General features: G+C 40.0%; 1 protein-coding gene across 21 annotated transcripts in view; it reads right to left on the bottom strand.

The window, feature by feature from the left end:
• The window catches only part of RAPGEF2 (Rap guanine nucleotide exchange factor 2), a 273080-nt gene that overhangs the window by 77371 nt on the left and 172610 nt on the right, over positions 1–23099 (bottom strand). For 2 of the 21 annotated variants that reach the window (XM_045163152.1, XM_045163153.1), the window contains exon 1: positions 19556–21443. The exons of 15 other annotated variants lie outside the window; for them this stretch is intronic. In XM_045163152.1, the coding sequence (XP_045019087.1) occupies positions 19556–19615 (60 nt within the window). In that variant the 5' untranslated portion in view covers positions 19616–21443. Of the gene's footprint in view, positions 1–922; positions 2561–19555; positions 21450–23099 lie in introns of those variants that run through there. 4 more of the 21 variants (XM_045163149.1, XM_045163150.1, XM_045163148.1 and 1 more) reach the window with 4 other exon arrangements.

Here is a 23099-nt window from a genome sequence, read left to right as displayed (position 1 = left end):
CATCTCTCTATGGTAATACTTTATGTCTATAAAGTCAGGCAAAATATAAAGAACCCCATTGCAAAAACTAAAATATCACTAAAATCCCAGTTGGCTCATACATTATCAAATAACTGAGTTAAAAATGATAAATCAGTGCCTCAAATTCTGGAAGCTTTACCCCACACAGATAACACATTTGAATGAATAACAAAAGTTTTCACTCAAACTTTGATATTTTAGCATGAATTAGATATAAATTTTAAATTTTGGAGAATGAATAAAGAATATTTCTGAACATTAATTTTAAAAACCTTTTGAACTTATGAATAGCTTTCCCAAATTAACAATAGTAAAATCAGAAAAACAAATACATAAGTTCTATGCTTGTCATTAACCAAAGGCATCTTTTTGTGAGAACAAGCGCCACAAACAACTAACATAATTTGCTTAAGCTGCAAGAGCTTCTTTTCCCAGAATTTTAAAAGGTATGAAAAAGGAAAAAAAAAGAGAGAAAACATATCATCACAACTTAATATATAACACTGTGTTTAGAGCAACACGAAAGCAAATAACCACGTTCTCTTACATGCTCAGCATGAAATTATCTTTCACCAAGCAAAAGGCATTTTTTTGAACAGATAAAGCAATATGTACAGTTAAAAGGTATAGAACTCCCACATCCTGGCCTTTAAAATGTTCTTCTTCTAAGAAAGCAGCATTTATGAGTCCATAATGACTATTTTAAATCCCCTGAACCACAATGCAATAGAGAAATACTGTGTAGCATAATATATAACGGCATATTTAAATATGACCCAAAATCCCCTGCTCCCATAATCTATATTAAGTTGTGAGCAAATAAAGCCATTTCTACCTTGATCATTTCTCTAAGCAAAGGTTAACTAGAAAGGCCAGCCTTAGGAAGAAACAGAATACATACCATGATAGAGTCTCTTTCGTTAGAAACGGCAAGAAGAACAGATTTAAATTAAGACTTGGTGTATAAAAGCTGAAAGCATAGAATTTGTATCCACATAATGAACTGATGTCTCCTCTAAAGACGTCAGATTGCTGTTCAGCTAAACTATCTAAAAATACCTCCTTGCAAACACACACACACACACGAAATGACTACAAAGACAGGTCTTACTAAGCAGCTCTGCTTGCACAAAATCACTTAATAAGTGGGGAAATTTTTTAAAGTACTTGTGAAAAATGAAATAGGAATTTTTCTTAGCAACTAAAATCTATTATGAGCTATTTTGAAAACCAGTACCAATCTGCAAAAAGTAGTTAATGATGAACCTGAAAGCAAATCATCACAGCTCTGTGATGTCCAACAGAGAGAATCATATTCCATGAACTTAAAATTAGATAAGGGAAAATACATATCTGAATCGCTGTCAACATTCTGTTTAAAAACGAAAGAAGGGAAATTTTCTGGCTGTAAAAGGGAGAGTCCAGTTCATGGATGCCACCATGAGCCAGACCCTGTGCCAGACATGGAACCCTCCCAAGCAGTCTACGAAGTGAGCACCACGAAGAGAGCTTTACAGACTAGGAAAAATGGTTCCGAACACTTAATTCACCTGCTTAATGCCTCACAGCCACAAAGAAAAGGCAGGACTCCAACCCACACAGGAATGACCCTGGACTGCTATCATCTAACATTGATAACTGACACTCACATAGGCTTTACAGTTTGCAAAAAGATTCTGAAAGAATTAACTCTTTTTATATTGTTCTTATTTAAACCTCAAGTTTATCACCTGTAAGACTCAGAGAATCTCACTTCACCCCTAATCTCACTTTGATGACTGAAGAAAATACTATTATGTAAAGCACTAAGTAAAATAACGTATTACCATAATCATCCATAATCTTCAAATAATGTTGTGGGGGAAAACCAGGTATTGTAAGCATGATCTCTGTTGTGAATTGAGAAAACAGAAATTTCATGACTTGCCTAATAGTTGCACAGCTAGCCAACCTCAGAAATAAGGGCTCAAAGCAAGTTCTCGGTATGTATGTTATTGTTCTACTAAACAAAAACCCTCGCCGGAATAGTTCCTTCCTTTCTATCACTATGGAGAAAGGCTCACAGCTGAAACGAAGCCGATTTTGCTCTAAATGCCCTTATCAGCACGCTTGACAATGCCAGGCACTGGGGCAGTGGTTATAAGTGAGTTTTGAAGCGCATGGCACTTCACTGTGCATGCCTTTTGCTGTGACTCGGGCTAATGCTGCAAAGCCTCTCATTAATTTTATTATAAAGCAATTAAAGGCAGTATCTTTTTTCCCACAACATCTTTGGATAATACTTGAAGGAGCAAAGAAAGGAGAGAGAAGAAATAATATATAGTAATGAATACACCCACGGCTAACTGCACCAGTACTTCATACCTATGCCTTGAAGGATGTTCTGTAGTCTGGCCAAGGACGAGGCCACACACACCCTCCTCTTTACTGAGGATTACACTGAACCCAGGCCCAGGAGCATAGCTAAGACAAGAATTCTTTAATTTTTATTTTATATTGGAGTATGGTTGATGTACAACATTGTGTTAGTCTCAGGTGTACAGCAAAGTGACTCAGTTACACATGCACATATATGCATTCTTTTTCAGACTGTTTTCCCATTTAGGTTATTATAGAATATTGAGCACTGTTCCCTGTGCCATACAGTAGGTCCTTGTTGGTCGTCCGTTTTAAGACATTGTATACATGTCAGTCCCAAACAAGTAAATCAAAGATAAATATCATACGATACCACTTATAAGTAAAATTAAATATATATATTATATATATAATATAAATATATATATATACACACACACAAGACTGTTCTTAACACAAGACTATCATTGGATTTTAGATCATTTTGTGATGTTCAGTTGAAAGTACAGCTTTCTACAAGTTATAATTATATTCCACAATCCCAAGAGTATGTGTTAACAGTGATGGAGCCTAAAGAAAATGTCAAAATTGTAATAAAGATGGACCTAATTATTATTCACTTATCTGTATTTTAAGATGGCTAAGACAATGCTGCTAAATCGTCTGGATAAGAAAACTCTTTCATCTGGCCATATGCTAAAATGAGCTCCTTATAAATTACTTACCTAACTGGAAACAAGACAGCAATCATATCATCCAAACAGTAAGTCAAAAAACAGATTCTTTTCTATTTTCAACTTTAAAAACAGAGTAATTTAAGAGACCTCTGGAGAACCATACAGATGGGAAATCTCAGATAAGCATGGTAACCTTCCTGTAAAAAGCTGCATTAAGAAAACTTCCATGTAAAGAATTAGAGTATTTCTTCAATACAAAATTGTATCCTTGTGATTCTAGTCAACCTTGAAGGAGGATAAAATACATTCCTTTCCTTCAAGATCAAAGTACTCTAGATTTTATGGTAAGAATGGTACTTACTACATCACGCATATGCAATCCTTTTGAAATTTACACTAAAGGAAATCGACTCAATGTAGGGGAAGGAATAACCTAATCTCAAACTTTCTGATGAGGACTATAATCTGCAGGGCACAGAGAAAACAAAGCACTGGTCCAACCTTGCAATAACATAACAGGAGCAAATTTAGGTATTTCACGGAATTTCCAAAACTAGATCTGCATGTGCGCACATGTGTGAGCGCGTGCGTCTGCACATACAAGAAAAGACTGCCACTGGCTCCACCATGCATCAGCTGCGCAACTTTGGGAAAGTCACTTTAGCTCTCTATGCCTTCATTTCTTTACATATACAAAGAGGATTACATTGTTGTGAGGATTAAATGATAATATATGAAAAGTATTTAGAACACTGCCTAAGAACATAGGAAGCCTTCAACTTTAGCTACTGACATTATTGCTTTTTTTTTTTTTTAAACTCTAATATTGAATTGATAAACAGAAGGTAGCTTTCTGAGTATGGAACTGTAGCGAAAATAAAGCAAACCATCTTACGGACAGGTCATCTAAGCAAACGGAAAAACTAACACAGTCTCTGATTCACCTGCACAACAGACTCAATTCTCCTTACTTCCTGGATGCTGTACTATGCTTAGTTGCTCAGTCGTGTCTGACTCTCTGTGACCCCCATGGACTGTAGCCCGCCAGGCTCCTCTGTCCATGGGGATTCTCCAGGGAAGAATACTGGAGTGGGTTGCCATTTTTTTTTCCCAGAGGATCCTCCCAATCCAGGGATAGAACTCAGGTCTCCTGCAATGCAGGCGGATTCTTGACCATCTGAGCCACCAAGGAAGCCCACTTCCTGGATAAACAGTACCTTTAAAAAAACGTAAGAATTGTGCTTATGGGCCATGCTTTCCTCTAAACATTTTATAGAGTTTACCTCTAATCTTCACATCACCCTTTATCTCCAGTTTACAAATGAAGATTTCATGTAGTAGAAAAGCTGAAGAACTTAGCCAGGTTCATACAACTTGTAGTGAAGCCAGAATATACTGGGTTGGCCAAAATTTCATTGTTTTAAGTAAAACATTAAAAAAAAAAAAAAAAAAAAAACACACACACACATTTTTCACCAAGAACTTTATTGAATGGATTCCCTAACTGAACGAACTTTTTGGCCATCTCAATAGATCCAGGTTCCTGGCCTCTGGAGCCTTGCTCTGAGCACAAGGCTACAGTTTTTACTAACCTTTCTCTTCACATAACTTTCTTTGCAAAGTTTACAACTGGTCAGACTACAGTTTTCATCTTCTACATCGGTTATAAGTGGTTACAAGGAATACCATCACGTTCTCTGGGAGATTTCCCTCCCCCATCCCCTGCTAAGTTCTGGAAGCTCCAGTGGATCCCTGGATAGTTATTTCAATGTATTTCAGGATTCAAGTTCCTCCAAGGTAGGAATAACAGCATCTTACAAATGATGAGAGTATGGTATTGAAACCAATGTGGGAGCAGGCATCTCCAACCATGTTTCACCTTGGGCTTCTCACTCTCCTATCAGGACAACCCTGATGCACTACTTGAAATCTCCAAAATCTGTCTGCCTGAAACACCCTTAATTCCCACATCCACCCTCACCCACCTGGCAGGCTCCAGCTGCCTGGCACATTCCCTGCCTCCCATCCATGAGACTTAGAGGAAGTGTCAGCAGGTCTCTTTCCTGCTACTCGTCTACGAGTAAGCCTAAGACAGGGGCTAAGAACTGCTCACAAATATCCAGGATCAAACACAGGACACATTTCCCTAAAACAAGTGTTGTACATTTAGCTCCACAACTTACTGCTCACTACTATTATTGTAATACACAAATACCGCTACATTAAGCACATCGTTATACTAATGGGGCTAAGAGTACATTTCACAGATTCTAAGATGCATAGCTTTTATGTCAATCCCAATCATATATACACCACTGATACTATGTATAAAATAGACAACTAGTGACAACCTACTGTATAGCACAGGAAACTCTACTCAGTGCTCTGTGGTGACTTGAATGGGGAGGAAATCCAAAAAATAGAGATTATATGTATAAAATCTCCTCTCTCTCTATATATATATACACACACACATATACACACTACACAGAGCTGGCTCACTTTGCTGTTTGGCAGAAACTGCTCCTGCTTCTAAGAGCTTCAGTCATGTCCAACTCTTTGTGACCTCAGGGACTATAGCCCGCCAGGCTCCTCTGTCCATGGGATTCTCCAGACAAGAATACCGGACTGGGTCACCATACCCTCCTCCAGGGGATCTTCCCAACCCAGGGATCAAACCCGTATCTCTTATGTCTCCTGCATTGGCAGGTGGGTTTTTTACCACTAGCGCCACCTGGGAAGCCCATGGTAGAAACTAACATCCAATAAAATTTTTTCAAAAAATAAAATTAGTTTCTATACACCAAAAATAAATAAATCAATAAATAAGATGCACAGCTTCTTTCTTATTTTAACATCTTTGAAACCGGGATCCACCTCACATCAGAAAAGTCTGAGAAGAAAATACTGGGTCACTGACCATCAGGTGAACCAAGCCACAATGTCTTAAGATTGGTCAGCTAGGTGCAGATCCACAGAGACAGTGTGCCTACCAGCTACCCTGAAGGAAGACCTAAACACAAAGCCCGGACTTCAGAAACCAAAATCACGGACACTGGAATCCCGCATCACACTTCTATTTCCTTAGATTCTACAGTGAACGGCTTTTTAATTATCACGTAAGCTGACAGCATCAGGCCAAAGCTCTCTGACCTGACATTCAGAGGCCTCCCGCATCCACCCACGTCCCCCAGGTACCCCTCCACACCAGTCACGCCAGTCCACTCACTCTTCCTTGCTCGAATATGAACACTTAAACTTCAATGCTTGAGCTACTCTGTTTGTCTTGCAAAAAGCTTCCCCTTCCACCACCGGTTTCCTTTTATCTTGTTTCCTACCCCTGTTTGTGGCACAGTTAAAGTCTTATTTCCTTCTTTGTCTAGTTGAATCACATGTGACAGTCCTGCCAGGGCTCTCCTATGTATTTTCTGTCCCAACTGCTCACCCACCCAGCATTTAAATATATGCTACTCCAACCAGATGCATGATTTCCAAACCATATTTTAAAATTATTTTTATAGAAACCCAGATAAAACCACAAGAAAACATTCAAAATACATTGCTTCATTATTAATCTTCTCTTTTCAAAAGACAGTTAAGTAGAACATATAATTTCAAACCAAACACAATTAAACTTAGATAAACAAAGCACAAGAATAATGTGAGTAACTTTTGATTTTTATTCCCATTACAGTTCATGTTTCACAATGATTTGAGAATGCTGCTGCACTAGTCAAGGGTGTTCTTACATAAGGATGCATTTCTTTTAATCCACATACTTTCGTATCAACACAGACTTCTTACCAGCTACTAATTTAATGAGTGCTCAATTTATTTTGACATTTTATTCCACTAATACTGAAGACGCTTTTATTATAATGAGAACTACAATCTATATTCTCCTCTTCTGTTCTCTTGTTTTGAGAAAAAATTTGGAGGCATATAGTTTATCTATGGAGAAGGCAATGGCAACCCACTCCAGTACCTCTTGCCTGGAAAATCCCATGGACGGAGGAGCCTGGAAGGCTGCTGTCCATGGCATGGCTAAGAGTCAGACACGACTGAGTGACTTCACTTTCACTTTCCACTTTCATTCATTGGAGAAGGAAATGGCAACCCACTCCAGTGTTCTTGCCTGGAGAATCCCAGGGACGGCAGAGCCTGGTGGGCTGTCATCTATGGGGTCGCATAGAGTCGGACACGACTTAAGTGACTTAGCAGCAGCATAGTTTATCTACAGCTCTTTTTCTAAAGCAGAATAACCTTTTCATTATAGCACTACTATCAACTTTTGTGATGTTTGTTCACCAAAGACATTCTTTAAATCTTAGTTATAAATCAGGGTGTTAATTTTGGGGGAAGGAGAGAGGCAAAATAAAACAGGAGAGGAAGTCTAGAAACATGCCCAACTCAAAGGAACACAGAATTTCAGTGATAAAAGACACACTCTATGGTGGAATGGGAAGAGGAAAGAAGCATTGTCACAGATGTTTATATTTTCTTTAGCTATTTAAAAGTTCACTTTTTCTTTTGACACTTTTGTATCTTAAAATTTTGCACAAGCTTCAAGAAAAGCACAACAGTATGACTACAGCAAACTTTACTAAAAGATCACGCTGGATTCTTTTTTTCCCATACTGGAATGGAATTCTAACACTAATTAAAGAAGTTCTTAAGCAAATAACGTTTCCCTCAATGTTTAATTTCTATATATTTCATATGCTACATTATCTACAACACACATGCCATGTTACATATTAATATATATTATATGGCAAACTTTAAAATTATAAAACAGACAAGGCAGATTATGACAGAAGTTTCATAATAGTTAAAATGTGTCTCAAATGGGAAATAGATGGGGAAACAGTGGAAACAGTGTCAGACTTTATTTTTCTGGGCTCCAAAATCACTACAGATGGTGGCTGCAGCCATGAAATTAAAAGACGCTTCCTCCTTAGAAGGAAAGTTATGACCAACCTAGATAGCATATTCAAAAGCAGAGACATTACTTTGCCAACAAAAGTTCGTCTAGTAAAGGCTATGGTTTTCCCTGTGGTCATGTATGGATGTGAGAGTTGGACTGTGAAGAAGGCTGAGCACCGAAGAATTGATGCTTTTGAACTGTGGTGTTGGAGAAGACTCTTGAGAGTCCCTTGGACTGCAAGGAGATCCAACCAGTCCATTCTGAAGGAGATCAGCCCTGGGATTTCTTTGGAAGGAATGATGCTAAAGCTGAAACTCCAGTACTTTGGCCACCTCATGCAAAGAGTTGATTCAATGGAAAAAGACCCTGATGCTGGGAGGGATTGGGGGCAGGAGGAGAAGGGGACGACTGAGGATGAGATGGCTGGATGGCATCACTGACTCGATGGACATGAGTCTCAGTGAACTCTGGGAGTTGGTGATGGACAGGGAGGCCTGGCGTGCTGCAATTCATGGGGTCACAAAGAGTTGGACACGACTGAGCGACTGGTCTGATCTGATATGTGTGTGTGTGTGTGTATATATATATCTTCTACATATATATATATGGGGGAAATATAGAACAAATATTATTGCCAGATTTTATGCTATGGTATAATTCTACAATACTAAGATATGTATCAAAATGTTACCAATGATTTTATCTGGGTAGTAAAATGGTGATCCTTTCCTGTCTTTGTCTGTTTTCTATTTCTCTTTAATAAGCATATGTATAGCTATGTATTTTTTAATTATAAATTATGAACAAAACAAATACCAGACAAACCATAGACCAAACTACCATCTAAACAGCCATAACACAAGACAAAACAAGCAGTAAAATTTACTGTACCTATTCGAAGGGTACCTCTTGTAAATAAAATGGTTTAAAATTATCTCTATATTTGGGTAAATGTTGCTTCCCTGTTGGCTCAGCTGGTAAAGAATCCCTCTGCAATGTGGGAGACCTGGGTTCAATCCTTGGGTTGGGAAGATCCACTGGAGAAGGGAATGGCAACCCACTTCAGTACTCTTACCTAGAGAATCCCCATGGACAGAGGAACCTGGCATGCTAGAGTCCATGGGGTTGCAAAGAGTCAGACACAACTGAGAGACTTTCATTTTCACTTTTGGGTAAATGTTATCCCTAAAGCTAATCTGGGATATGATCTGGGGACTTCCCTGGCAATCCAGTGATTACAATCCTGCACTTCAATGGCAGGAAGTGTGGGTTTGATCCCTGATTGGGTAACTAAGATTCCTTATGCTGCATGGCATGATCAAAATAAATAAATAAAGTAGTATGATTTTGATATTTGATTATTTCCACAAATGGAAGTTTTCGATAAGAAACGTGTATGTGTGTGTGTTAGTTGCTCAGTCGTGTCTGACTCTTTGCAACCCCACGGACGGTAGCTTGCCAGGCTCCTCTGTCCATGGAATTCTTCAGGAAAGAATACTGCCACCCACTTTTCCAAAGGATCTTCCCCACCCAGAGATCGAACCCAGGTTTTCCACAGAGCAGGCAGCTTCTTTACTGTCTGAGCCACCAGGGAAGTGCTCAATAAGAGATAGGAGGCCTTATATGTTAGTATAAAGGTATTATAAAAAATTCATATTTTTAAATTGCCATTTAAAAATGAAGAAAATAAAGAAAACAATTAAGTCTAATTAGCCATAAAGAAAAAATTAATTTAATCCCTGACATTCTCAATTACTGGAAACCTGACATGTAAAGTGTACCCATCCCTCAATTTCTACAAACCTTTCACCCTGACCTACTAACCCAGCCACTGTAGCCCAGTAACTGTAGAATCCTTCTGAATTCTTACTGACATCCCTAGGCAATCTTTTTCACTATTAAAGGTACTGTGAACGTCTCAGTTCCAGAAAACTCAGAAATACTACATGGCATAACACTCCCACTTAACTCCAAAGTTTTCTTAATTACTGAGAAAAATGAAAAAAGAGTGACTTCACTTATTAAAAATACTTAAAAGAGTAAAATTGTTAGGTTGAACCCATTCTTTTTGTTTCTTAGAGAAGAGAGACAATCAAAAGATTATAATTATATACCTTTTCTATAGCCATATTTCACTGTCTCTTATTATCAAAGGCATGATGGTGTACACTGGAACTTAAAATTAGTGAAATGTTGACCTATTGGAGATAACCCATAATAAGGGGCTCCCATCTTAATCTCTATTTTTTCAGATCTCTAAAATAGAGCTTTCCCAGCTGAGCCTCAAGCGAAGCCCAAGAATACTGGAATGGGTAGCCTATCCTTTCTCCCGACCCAAGAATTGAACCAGGGTCTCCAGCATTGCAGGCCGATTCTTTACCAACTGAGCTATGAGGAAAACCCCTGCAATGTGGGAGACCTGGGTTCGATCCCTGGGTTGAATCCCTGGGTTGGGAGGATCCCCTGGAGAAGGGAAAGGCTACCCACTCTAGTATTCTGGCCTGGAGAATTCCATGGACTGTAAAGTCCACGGGATCGCGAAGAGTCAGACATGACTGAGCAAACTTCACTTCAAAATAGAGCTAAAAGAAAATAAAATGATTATCACAGAAGATCACACACATTTTCAGATATCCCTGAAAACTGTTATTGTTACAGTTGCTAAGTCATGCCCAACTCTTTAGACCCCATGGACTGCAGCATGCCAGGCTTCCCTGTCCTCTTCTATCTACTAGAATTTGCTCAAATTCATGTCATTAAGTCAGTGATGCTATCTAACCATCTCATCCTCTGCCATCCCCTGAAAATTAGCCTCTGCCAATAAACTTACAGAATTCTAAGCTTTTTCTATATATGTAAATTAGAAATAAATTTTTGATAAATCATATTTACACAAACACACACATGCATGAAATAACATATGGGGGTATGCTTTATTTTACAATCAAACCAAGTCAATATTATAAACCAATAATGTACTTCTCCATAGTTCACTAAGAATATGTACCTCAGTAGTTCAAAAGTGTTTTTCAGATTGGCACTTTATTGATCAAATATTGTAAAGTGAGTCCACGCCCACAATGGCTCTGAGAACAGCCTTTATAATGAATATGTAGTATAGGTGATGAAGAGGGTATGGTATATTGATACAAAGTGAGATGTGTAGCATGTGGGGATATTTGCACAATGACTTAAAGTATAGAAGAAACACTGGAGGTAGGCGGATAAACTGTGCAAATATGACATATCACAAACTGTACAAATAAATAAAATCCATTGTTATATATGGCTTCCCAATGGCTCAGTGGTTAAGGATCTGCCTGAAATATAGGAGACACAGGAAACACTAGTTCGATCCCTAGATCGGGAAGATGCCTTAGAGGAGGAAATGGTAACTCACTCCAGAATTCTTGCCTGAAAAATCCCATGGACAGAGGAGGCTGGTGGGCTATCGTATATGAGGTCACACAGAGTCAGACACAACTGCGTAACTGAGCATATACAAACGCACGTCCTTATATTTCATGTACACTCTCTATACAGTATAGATAGATAGATACAGAGATGAGAGAGAGAGAACACAGAATAATTAACATAAAAGATCCACGCTAGGGACTTTCCTGGTGGTCCAGTGGTTAAGAACCTGCCTTCCAGGATAAGGAGAAGGGATAGTTAGGGAGTTTGGGATGGACATGTACACATTGCTATATTTAAAATGGATAACCAGCAAGGATCTACTGTAGAGCACAGAGAACTCTGCTTAATGTTATGTGGCAGCCTGGATGGGAGGGGAGTGTGGGAGAGAACAGACACATGTATACATATGGCTGAGTCCCTTCAATGTTTACCTCAAATTGCTACAACATGGTTAATCAGTTATAACCCAATACAAAATAAAAAATTTAAAAAAAAGAGTCCACCTTCCAATGCAGGGGACACGGGTTTGATCCCCGGTCAGGGAACTAAGACCCCCACATGCCACAACTAGAAAGAGGATTGTGCGCAGCAACGAAAACTCGATACAGCCAAAAGTAAATAAAGAATTTTTTTAAAAGACCCATTCCAGAGGTTTGGTCAACAAGCAGAAATGGCAGAGGCTGACAACTGGCCAGTCCTCTGTGGCCAGGGTGTTTCCAGATCAGCAGGAAAGGGAGGGCCAGGGACCACGGGTCTGAGAGGCCAGTGTGTGCCACGGTCTGCAGAAGGACAGGATACTTTATGAGGGGAGCTCTCTTACATCATTTCTCTACGTGCTTTAGTGTGTAAATGTGCGTTTATGGTCTTGTGTGTTTCTGAACAAGCTTCCTATCTATGTTCCCCAAAATAGACACTTTTATTTAACTTGTTCTGTGTAACACCTAAGGTAGTACTAATAGTCCTGGCATTTTAATACTGTACATGGAAACAATCATAAGCATGTGTCAGGTCTCCAAAAATAAAGACCATTTCTTAATGGTGAAGAAAAATAAGGAGGTCATAGAAAGTAAAGATCTCAGAACAGAGAAATTAACAGAGACCTGGAGGACACTGACTAACTTTCATTTAAATCACACACACACATACACGCTTGCACCCTACTTTCTCTCATAGGTATTTCTCTCATCCAGACACTCATTCTCCTTTGTTTTTAAAATCTTATTTTTTTAAGTTCATAACTAAATCATAATACAAATAAAATACATAGATAATGATAAAGTGGTCATTTGCTTTTAGTAGGAAAAGTTTTGAAAAGACTGCTACATACACAAGTTACTTTTTTCACTAGGTACATAAAGTAAGGGCTTCCCTGGTGGCTCAGAGGTAAAGAACCCACCTGCAGGGGACATGGGTTCAATCCTTGAGTTGGGAAGATCCCCTGGAGAAGGAAATGATAACCCACTCCAGCATTCTTGCCAGGGAAAATTCCATGGACAGAGAAGCCTGGTGGGCTACAGTGTGTGAGGTCACAAGAGTCGGAAACGACTTAGTGACTAAACAACAACATAAAGTAAGCACTAAAATGTACTTCATCAAGGATTTAAATTAAATAAAAATAATTTTTAAATGACTATTAAGCACAGGAAAAAGAAAACTTGAGTCATCACTCTTAGAAGGATTCTTAAACAGATTACCTGAATAAAATATTTAAGAGTATGATCAGGCCTAAAATCAAGGACTGAAGAAATTTCAGGTCATAGTTCAGGGATAATTATATCTGCTGCTGCTGCTGCCAAGTCGCTTCAGTCGTATCCGACTCTGTGCGACCCCACAGACAGCAGCCCACCAGGCTCCTCTGTCCCTGGGATTCTCCAGGCAAGAACACTGGAGTGGGTTGCCATTTCCTTCTCCAATGCATGCTAAGTTGCTTCAGTCGTGCCCGACTCTGTGCGACCTCACAGACAGCAGCCCACCAGGCTCCTCTGTCCACAGGATTCTGTAGCCAAGAATACTGGAGTGGGTTGCCATTTCCTTCTCCAATTATATCTATATGACCAAATTTACAGAGTATTTACTTTGGCTTAAATATCAACATTTCAAACATATAAAATATGATATTTTAAATGAGAAATTAAAACTATAGTTTTTATTTTACCATGATTAAAGAAGTAATTGATATTCTAAAAATATGCATTTTGAGAATTCTCTTTCCTACTAATCTTAATTGGTTTTACTTTTATGTAGTCTGTATTTACATGGGTCATTACTAAACAATATTTAAAAGCAAAGGTGGAAAGTATGCTTCTTCTTTTGACCAAAAGTAAGGATTTTTCTTTAATACGTCCTACAATGGGACAGAGCTTTCTTCAATCTTACGCACGTAAGCAGTGTATACAATGCACTGGCAAGTCCCTACAATATATTTCTTTACTTCTAACAGGGTAAAAAATCTATTATTTGTTGCCAGGCTTTCTTGGCCCAAATCCAAGACAAGATGACCTGTCCTTGAATAAAACAAGAGTATATGCTTCCTCTCAGGCCTCTGTGAGCTAGCACAGCGGAAAACCTCCCCCAAGAGATAAGTTTATTTTCTCAGGAAATACATCTGTCATAATAGACAAAATGAAGATCAGATAAAGAAGAGGGGGAATCTTAACCCAAAAGAGGCACAGTCTAACAGCTATGATTAATCTCAGCACTATCTTCCACACTGCTAAGGAAAATGTATTAGTAAAATTATTAAAAAGACACTCTACCCAGTGTTTATAGACAAGGTCAGACTGTCATGGTAGGATAAAAGCAATTTTTTAAAAATTAAGTTTTCTTAGCTCTTTCTAGTTAGACAGTTGGGAGTCGGAAAAGAGGTGGTTGGTTAACTCCTTTGCTGGACCTTCATATTATGGCCATTAATTTGTCAGGTTAACACCTTCCTCTGCCACCTGTATTGCCCTATTCTCCCTGACATAATCCATTCCAACAGTGATGATCTCATTGTTTTTCTCATAACCTTCTAATTCCTCATATCCTTGGAAGCCTCACTTGTGACTCTTCCATCCTAGAAAAGCCTCTCTATTCTGTACTCTCAACAGCTGATAAACTGTTTTTCATTCCAACTGTATCCTTCACACCTGGTACCAGGAAGGTGGATAATTCACTCCGAGATACAATGTCTCATCTAACTGTAAAGACCAAACCAATTACAAAAATTAATAAAATTAAGAATTACATATTAAGTGCCACTAAATCATTCAGAGGAAGCAGAGATGAATAGAAGCAAGGAGCAAATGAAAGTCAAGCACACAGCACTGCAGGCTGAGAAGCAAGAAAAGAAAATGAGCCCTTAGTGTCTGTAATCAGAGCATCTTGTCCTAAATGAAAAAAGCACAGGTGGGGGAAAAAATGTGCTCCTTAGTTAGAAGGTAGATTACAGAGGGCCTTGGTGACCAGTGGGAACTTAGGCTCATAAAATGATGACTTGTGGCTACAGATGAGTCATGGCCAGTGTGGACTTCAGAGAGATGGTCGTGAGCAGAAATGGGACTGTGGAACAGCCTGGTCAGAGCTGCCCGTGGAGCACAGGTAGCCAGGGGCAGGCCGTCAGAAGTTACAAAGGAAGCAGAAGTTGAGGCATCAAGTTTATGCTGAAAGAGTTAAACAGCAATTAAAACTGTAACAGGACCAAACACAGAAGAGCAGGAGGAAAAGGAATCGGGCCAAATGATAACTGTTCCTGATCATCCCAACTCCAGCCTCAAGACAACATCAAAAGACACCAAGGCACTATTTTTTTTTTAACATTTTAATTTTCTTTTATTATGGTGAAATATAGAAAGCATAAAATTAGCCATTTTAACCACCTGTAAGTGTACAGTTCTGAGGCACTAAGCACACTCACAATGCTGGGCAACTGTCACCACCATCCACCTCTAGAACTCTCTCATTTTCCCAAAGTGAAATTCCATACCCACAAGACAGTCTCCACTTCCCCCTCCTCCAACCTGTAACATCACCATTCTACTTCTTGTCTCTATGAATCTGACTGGTCTAGAGACCTCCTCCTATAAGTGGAATCATAGAGTGTTTGTCCTTCTGTGACAGGTTGACAGAAGTATTATTATCTATCAAATAGTTTTACAAAACTATGTTTTTAAAAGTTTGTAAGATAATTTTGATCATAATATATGAACTTTTCCTGATCACACATACCAGGAGAAACAAGAGTAGCAGGAGTAAAGCAAGCCTTTTTTTAAAGTTGTGTATTCCAATAGTTCACCTCAGCTCTGATAACTACACAGTCCACACAACTGATTTAGATTAAACTTGGCCATAGAAAGAGAAGCAAGGCAGAGTGGTGGGTAAAGCAGGGCTATGAAATCAGACACACCAGGGCTCCAGTGATGCTCCACCATTTACTAGTCCTGAGGAAAAGTATTTTTTTAATCTTTCTAATGCTCATTTTCAGCATATCTAAAAGGATGATAATAAATCTTTCTTTAGAGGGTTGTTATAAAAATAAAGTCAGGGCATGTGGTACTGCGCCTGTCATACAAGTGCTCAACAAATGATAGCTATCACTGTTTATTCCCTGCATTTAAGTAGGCATTTTCTTATATCAGCCACTTTTTTAAAAGTATCATTTAATCACAACTGAAGTCTCACTTATTGTAAGTACAGAGCACTGCTGCTGCTGCTAAGTCGCTTCAGTCAGTGTCCGACTCTGTGCGACCCCAGAGACGGCAGCCCACCAGGCTCCCCCGTCCCTGGGATTCTCCAGGCAAGAACACTGGAATGGGTTGCCATTTCCTTCTCCAACGCATGAAAGTGAAAAGTGAAAGTGAAGTCATGTCCGACTCTTTGCGACCCTATGGACTGCAGCCCACCAGGCTCCTCCATCCATGGGATTTTCCAGGCAAGAGTACTGGAGTGGGGTGCCATCACCTTCTCCAACAGAGCACTACACATATCAATAATTCTACCAAGAAGTGCAACTGGAAAACAGATGATCAGTTCAGTAGTATCAAGTTGACTTATTTTAACTGACTCATTTAAAAAAATGTACAAAGTTTCTAAGTCACTCTATAGGGCACAACTTTCAAAAGCACACTTAAGGAACCCTCTTCCCGCTAGTTCATCCAAAGTGGGTGAAAAGGAGGGTGGAAGGCAGAACAGCTCATAAACATAGTAACAACCCCTCACATGTCACCCCTAGGTCTCCCCCAACTTACTAAGCCTGTGAAGCTTTTCTCAGATAACATCTATTAACAGTCTGTACCCCTAGTGTCCCATAGTAGTCTATTGGAAATGCAGTTTTATCACACATTTTAAAATGTTAATAATCTCTTATTGTCAAAATTCCTCAGATCACAAGGCTCCCCTGGAGAGTGAACATGAGGTGGTGAGAAGAGAACCCAGATGTAGGCGAGGTCTTGGTGACGCCCAGGTGTTCACCTCAGTATTCACGCCTGGCCAGGTGGAGAGGACCAGTGAGGAGAGGTGACAACATATATGAATACACTAGTGTAAAGGGTTTAGTTCCAAACTCATGCACGTGAGAAATTCGACAATGTTTAATGTGCGCCTGTTAAGTGCCAGCAGCTGAGATGACACACAGAGTGTGACGGGGCAAGAATAAAAAGCCCCTAAGATCCTAAAGATTCTTACAAGGTACAGAAACTGAGTTTACTCCTTGGGCTCAGCCACAGCTGCAGCAAAAAAGCCCCCAGTGTAATGGTGTTGCCTTTCAGCATCTCACTCCCATCTAAGTCAAAGAAACAAAGCCACTTAACAGCCACAAACTTTTTGAAGAGGCAAAAAATGGAAGTTACTTTTGACATTACTAAGTTTTACTCACTTAAAATTAGCTCTGACATTATCCTCGTGAAACCTCATAAAACCTCACAGGGCAAAGAGGGGCGTCCCACTCACGTTTGCTCAACCGCTATTTACTGAGTCACCTACTATGTGAGAGCCGGAAAGTTATTCCCCTGTTCAACTCCTGCACAAAATTAAAATCTTAAAAGATTCTCCTGTTTCAACTTCTGCAAACATTCAAATCTTAAAAGTCTGCTCATTAACCAGCAGAGCCTAGATAACCAAAGGCCTCATCAACGAGGACCAGGTAGCAAGACCCTGACAACCACGCCCCAGAGGCTGCTCTGGACAAAGAACTCCAAGACTTCAATCTGTCACAGAAGTGTCATGGGAGACACCCCTGACATGTTTTCTAGACAGCACTTGACTCACAGAAATCTTATGGCTAGGGCTACTTTTATCAAAGCATTACCCTGGAATTTAGTAAAACATAAAGCACTTGTTAGGAAATAAATATGCTTTTGGGAACAGGCCTCTATGCACTGTTTGAGTGGTTGAACAGGTAATACCATGTTCACAAATGTAGTCATAACTTTTTCCTTTCCCACCAGTAAATAGTTTAACAATTTTCTCTGCTAATTAAAATCATATTATTATTGGGACTTCCCTGATGGTTCAGTGGTAAAGAATCTGCCTTCCATTGCAGGGAAGGTGGGTTCAATCCCTGGTCAGGGAACTAAGATGCCATATGCTGTGCAGCAACTAAGCCCACATGCCAAATAGAGAGCCCGAGCGCCTCTGCTACAGAAGACCACACACCTCAGTGAAGACCCAGCACAGACAAAATAAAATAAAATAAAAAAGTATTATATTATTATTAGTTTCAGTAACCCCGTCTCTCCATTCTGAGAAAGAACCCATGAAAAAGGTAAACAAGGAGCCGGTGATTTGAACTTTGCTTCTAAGGTTCCTCAAGTGCTGTTTAAGGAATGTGCTTACTGGTCCCTGGAAAACTCCCGAGTGCAAAGCAGCTTCACGTCAGAGGCCCTGTTAATAAAATCTAACCAGAGTGGAACTTCTCTATAACAACATTTCTTATTAGTGAAATTAAGTATAAGGCTGGTCTTTTTTTGGATCTGATCCGAAGAGATTTAATTAACGAGGTACCACAAGGATCTCATTATGACGGGGCTGGGCTCCGAGCCCTGCATCAAAACACGCCTCCAACACGGCCACAGCCCAGGAACATCCGTGGCTCCCACCCTGGGACTGCACTCGCAGGATCCCAGAAAGCCTCTCAGATTTAGTTAATAATGTTGTTCATGATGGTGAACAAAACCAAATTAGACAAACAAATCCAGGCATCTAAATATTCTAATTCGTAGCCTTCTGTCTATACATTTTCAAAGCCTCAGTGATTTATCTCCATTTTTGAAGTTTAACATCTCAACCATTTTAGTATACATAAAAGATAATTCCTATACCCTAGTAGAATACTCACCAAATGCCAGGATATAAGAATAGATGTTTTAAAAATATTTAGACTAATGACTATATAAGCTGCCTAAATATATGCATTTTCATTCGGGACAGTTAAATATACATATTTACACACATATGAATCACTGTGATGGCAGCAAACTTCCAACATGGTGATACGAAGGCAGCAAAGTGAGAACTTGCATTCCTGGAGCAGGAGGCTGGGACTTGGGATTAACCAGAGAAAAGTGTTTCTCGCAAACAGCAGTAGCTGCCTGTGGGATTTCAGCATGACAAATGCACGGCTGACTCATGGGATCAATTATAAAGAAGCAACACTCATGGCATTAAAAAGAACCCTGTGTTCTCATCACCTGTTAATACACATTAAGAAGTCAGATGAGTCTCACTGATCGTTTTATTACCAAATCAATAGCCAAAGCTCTCCTCCCTCCCCCAAGCCTACATGTGAATTCCGTACTACAGACGCCTGTTCCCAATAACCTTTTAGTGATCTCTCATGAAATTCAACTATGCAAATATTTTTAAGAAACTATTCAAGTATTAAGTTAAGGCTGAATTATCAAGCTTTAATTTCTGATTATAAAAAGCAGCCGTCCAATATCTACCAATGTTCGTGATCTTGCTTTAAGTGGACTACTGGTCTTGGCTTTAAAAAAAATTTTTTTAATCACAATAAAATTGGAAGAACAAACCAGCTGTAACTTACCCTCCCTCCTCCAAGCAGAATGTCATACCCTCTAAAAACCCTGCCCCCCCTCAAAGAGAAGCAGTGATCATCCCCATTTTAAAGCCGTTCTCTATGACGTGCGATGGAAGCACAAGCAGCATTTGAGGTACTTACTGAATGTTTCTCCTGCTGGCCCATAACTCCATGGTTAGCTGGGATTGCTAGTGGTTTCATAATGAAGAAACATATGCTGGGCTGAATTTACACATCATGTAACAGTCTCTCATGGACGGCAAGTCACCCTTGACAGCAATGAATTAAAAGAAAAAACAGAAAGCAAGAAGAAAAAAAAGAAGGAGGAGGAGGAGAGTCAGCTGCAGCCTCAAGTCTCACTACCGGTGAGCTGAAAACCCTCACACTTGCGGACCAGAAAAGGGATCTGCCCGACCCTGCTGGTCTCCATTTTTATAACACAGAAACTCTAACCATCTCAAGCTATGGCGAGACCCAGGAAACCTTATCCAGCTTTCAGTCTTCCCCGAGAGCAAGATCATTTCTGAGACTGAAGAACAAGAGGCAAAAGAAAAGGAGGAAAAAAAAAAAAAAAAAAAAAGCTAAAATGGCTGACTGCACACAGACTCTCCTCCAAAAAGCTTCCTACAGAATGATATTAGGGTGGTGGAGGAACCAGTCTCCAGCATTCAGCCAAGCATTGTTAATACTCTTGTCTCATTTGCAATCACACGTACGGACCCCTCCGACCATGGAAAAAAGAAGAAAGAGGAAGAAAGAAAGAACCAGGGCAGAGCGTGTGAATCGGGACCTCCTCCCTGGCTGCCAGTGATGCTGACGGAGCAGTGACCAGTGATCTCTGTCCCACTCCACTAACCAAGTTTGCACAATTAATCTGAGCGGCATGACACTGATGGACATTTGATCTAATGATGTCTGTCCCTCACACTCAACACAACCAGGACTGCCAGCAAGAGAGTCACTAACAGAAACACGGCACATGCACACACACACACACAGTCTCGAGAAGCAGGAGTCTGAATGCAATACACCAATATAATTACATTATTGTGCTTACTTTGGAGGACCATGGCTGCAGGCAGTTGGCATAGCAACGCACAAGGAAAGCCATTTCCTGGGTAGAGAGAAAGCTTCCTTTTCTAAATAAAAAATTCCTCTTAGGAAACAGGCGGCATTGCTGCTTCCTGCAGAAAGCAAGACACTGGAGTCTGTCTCTTAACCTGCAAGGCTCACAGTCAATGCAGTTCTAGTGATGTAAGTGGATTTCTCTCTCGCCCTCCCTCCCCTATATACACTGAAATATTCAGCTCAAACGGTACACACGTTCCTTAAGGCTCGCCCCCTCCTCTCCTTAACCATTTCACTCATTAAGGTAGCGATGGACAATTCAGATAAAGTAACGTGCTCTTGCCTGTGTTGTATCAGCAGCTGTAGGTTAAGCAAGTCTCAGAGGGGTGGAATCCATTGATTGCTGACTCCAAATAATATCACTGAAGACAGGGTGGGAAGGCAGAGCAAGGACTTACTTGAACAGCTTTGAACTAAAATATGATTTTTTTCACCAAGGTGAAGAAACAAGAATGGATGTGACCACTTTCCCCACCCTCAAATATCACTGTGCTATAGGAAACCACCGAAAATTCACAAAATGCAAGCTCTGTATAAATTTAGAAGATGTGATTTTTCACAAACACCCATACATACGCACGCGCGCACACACACACATATAGCACCTTGCAAATAATATCAAAATAAACCTGCTCAGGATTAAAAAAAAAAAAAAAACTTAGAAGCAGAAGGTTGAAATTTAATAAGGTTGTATTATTCTGCCACAGACTCTGAACTCCACCCAGGTAAGTAGGTTATGTGAAAAGAGAGCATTATAGTGGACATCTTAATCTGGAAGCCCTGCTCCATTTCTCACAGTCATCTCTACCCATAAATGGAGTACATAACAGAAAATAAATACGGAACATCTCGACTTTGGAGCTGCTGGCGCCTGCTGACTCCCGTTTCCCTCTCTCCCTACCTAAGCCACACCCACAGCGCTTATCTTCTTTCCTCCCCTCACACGTGAAGGCAGCCAGGCCCCCCACATCTCTATTTTGGATCCCCCTCTCCCAGACATGCCCCGTTCACAGACTTCTTATATTATCCATTACCCCTTCTCTCCCACATATACTCAACCTCTCTCTCACCACTAGAGGTTCCCCACACTGACTTTTGAACCAGTCAGGTCTTTCCCATCTCAAAAGCAAAACCAAACCTAGAAATCCTGCCGAGATCCTGCATTCTCCTGAGGTTACCAGGCTACTACTGTCTGATGGCTTCCCCACTTCACAACCTGACCTCTTGAGGAATCACCTGCTTTGATTCCATCATCCCTCATCCCACTGCCCTCTCAACAGAGGACCACCACGGTCCTGAGACACGACTGAGACATTGGCAAGTCACCCTTAACACCCTCTCCACATCCAATCCACCACGATATCCCAGTAATGATGTTCTCTCTAAAACTCAGATTTCTCTTCCTCTCCGTCACTATCATCACACTACAGTCATGATTTTTTTGCCTGGAAAACCACAGAAGTCTCCTTAGGAAACTCTCTGGGTTCACTTCTAACTTCATCCACTCAACCAGTTTAACAAATGACATCTGAGATATTTTAAAGACTAAAAGCTGGTCATTTCACCTGAATCCACTGAGCCCCCTTTTCCACATCAAGAAAACCCATGGCTTCCCACTGCTTCCTTGAAGAGGAAGAGGACCTTTTTGCACCCTATTTCCTCTGCCTTGACCTCCCTATCCAGACTGACTCCTACTCCACCCCTCACAACACCCTGGTGAAACGTCCTCAAGTTTACCACCATATTGTGGATCCCTTCTCTGCCATGCTGTGACCTTACACTTAATTATTTGAGCAGTTAGTATGTGCTTACCCTGCTACACGCCCTTGTCTATGAGGACTGGCATCATGCTTGCCTCTGTGCCCCTGGTATTGCAGTATACAGCATGCTACATGGTTTTTGAATGAATGAAATCCTCAGTGACTAAGAATGGACACTGACAAGATCATATTTGATCCTGTAAACGAGTCTCTATCAAAATACCAAATATCTTTCTATAACAGACAAATAAACTACTTAAAAGTAATCAGTGCTGATATTTGACAAAGGAGAAAAGGCAATGCAATAGACCAAACATAGTCTCTTCAACAAATGGTGCTGGAACAAATAGACATCCACACGCAAAATAATAATAATAATCTAGAAACAGGCCTTACACTATCTACAAAAATTAACTCAAAATGGAACACAGACCTAAATGCAAAATGCAAAACTATAAAACGCCTACAAGACAGGAAGAAATGACCCTGAGTACACTACTGCCTTTTTAGCCACAACACCAAAGACACGATCCATGAAAGAAATAATAGATAAGCTGGACTTCCCTAAAATTAAAAACTTTGGCTCTTTAAAAGACAATATTAAGAGAACTAGAAGACAAGCCGCAGACTGGGAAAAAATATTTGCAAAAGACATCTGATAAAGGACTTGTCCAAAATGTGCAAAGGACTCTTAAAACTCAACAATAACATAAAATTTGATTTAAAAATGGGCCAAAGACCTTAATAGAAACCTCATCAAGAAGATGTGCACATGGCAATAAGGACATGAAAAGATG

Source organism: Bubalus bubalis, chromosome 17, assembly GCF_019923935.1.
Source record: "Bubalus bubalis isolate 160015118507 breed Murrah chromosome 17, NDDB_SH_1, whole genome shotgun sequence".
Classification (NCBI taxonomy): domain Eukaryota; kingdom Metazoa; phylum Chordata; class Mammalia; order Artiodactyla; family Bovidae; genus Bubalus; species Bubalus bubalis.
This window is presented reverse-complemented; position numbering and strand designations above follow the sequence as displayed.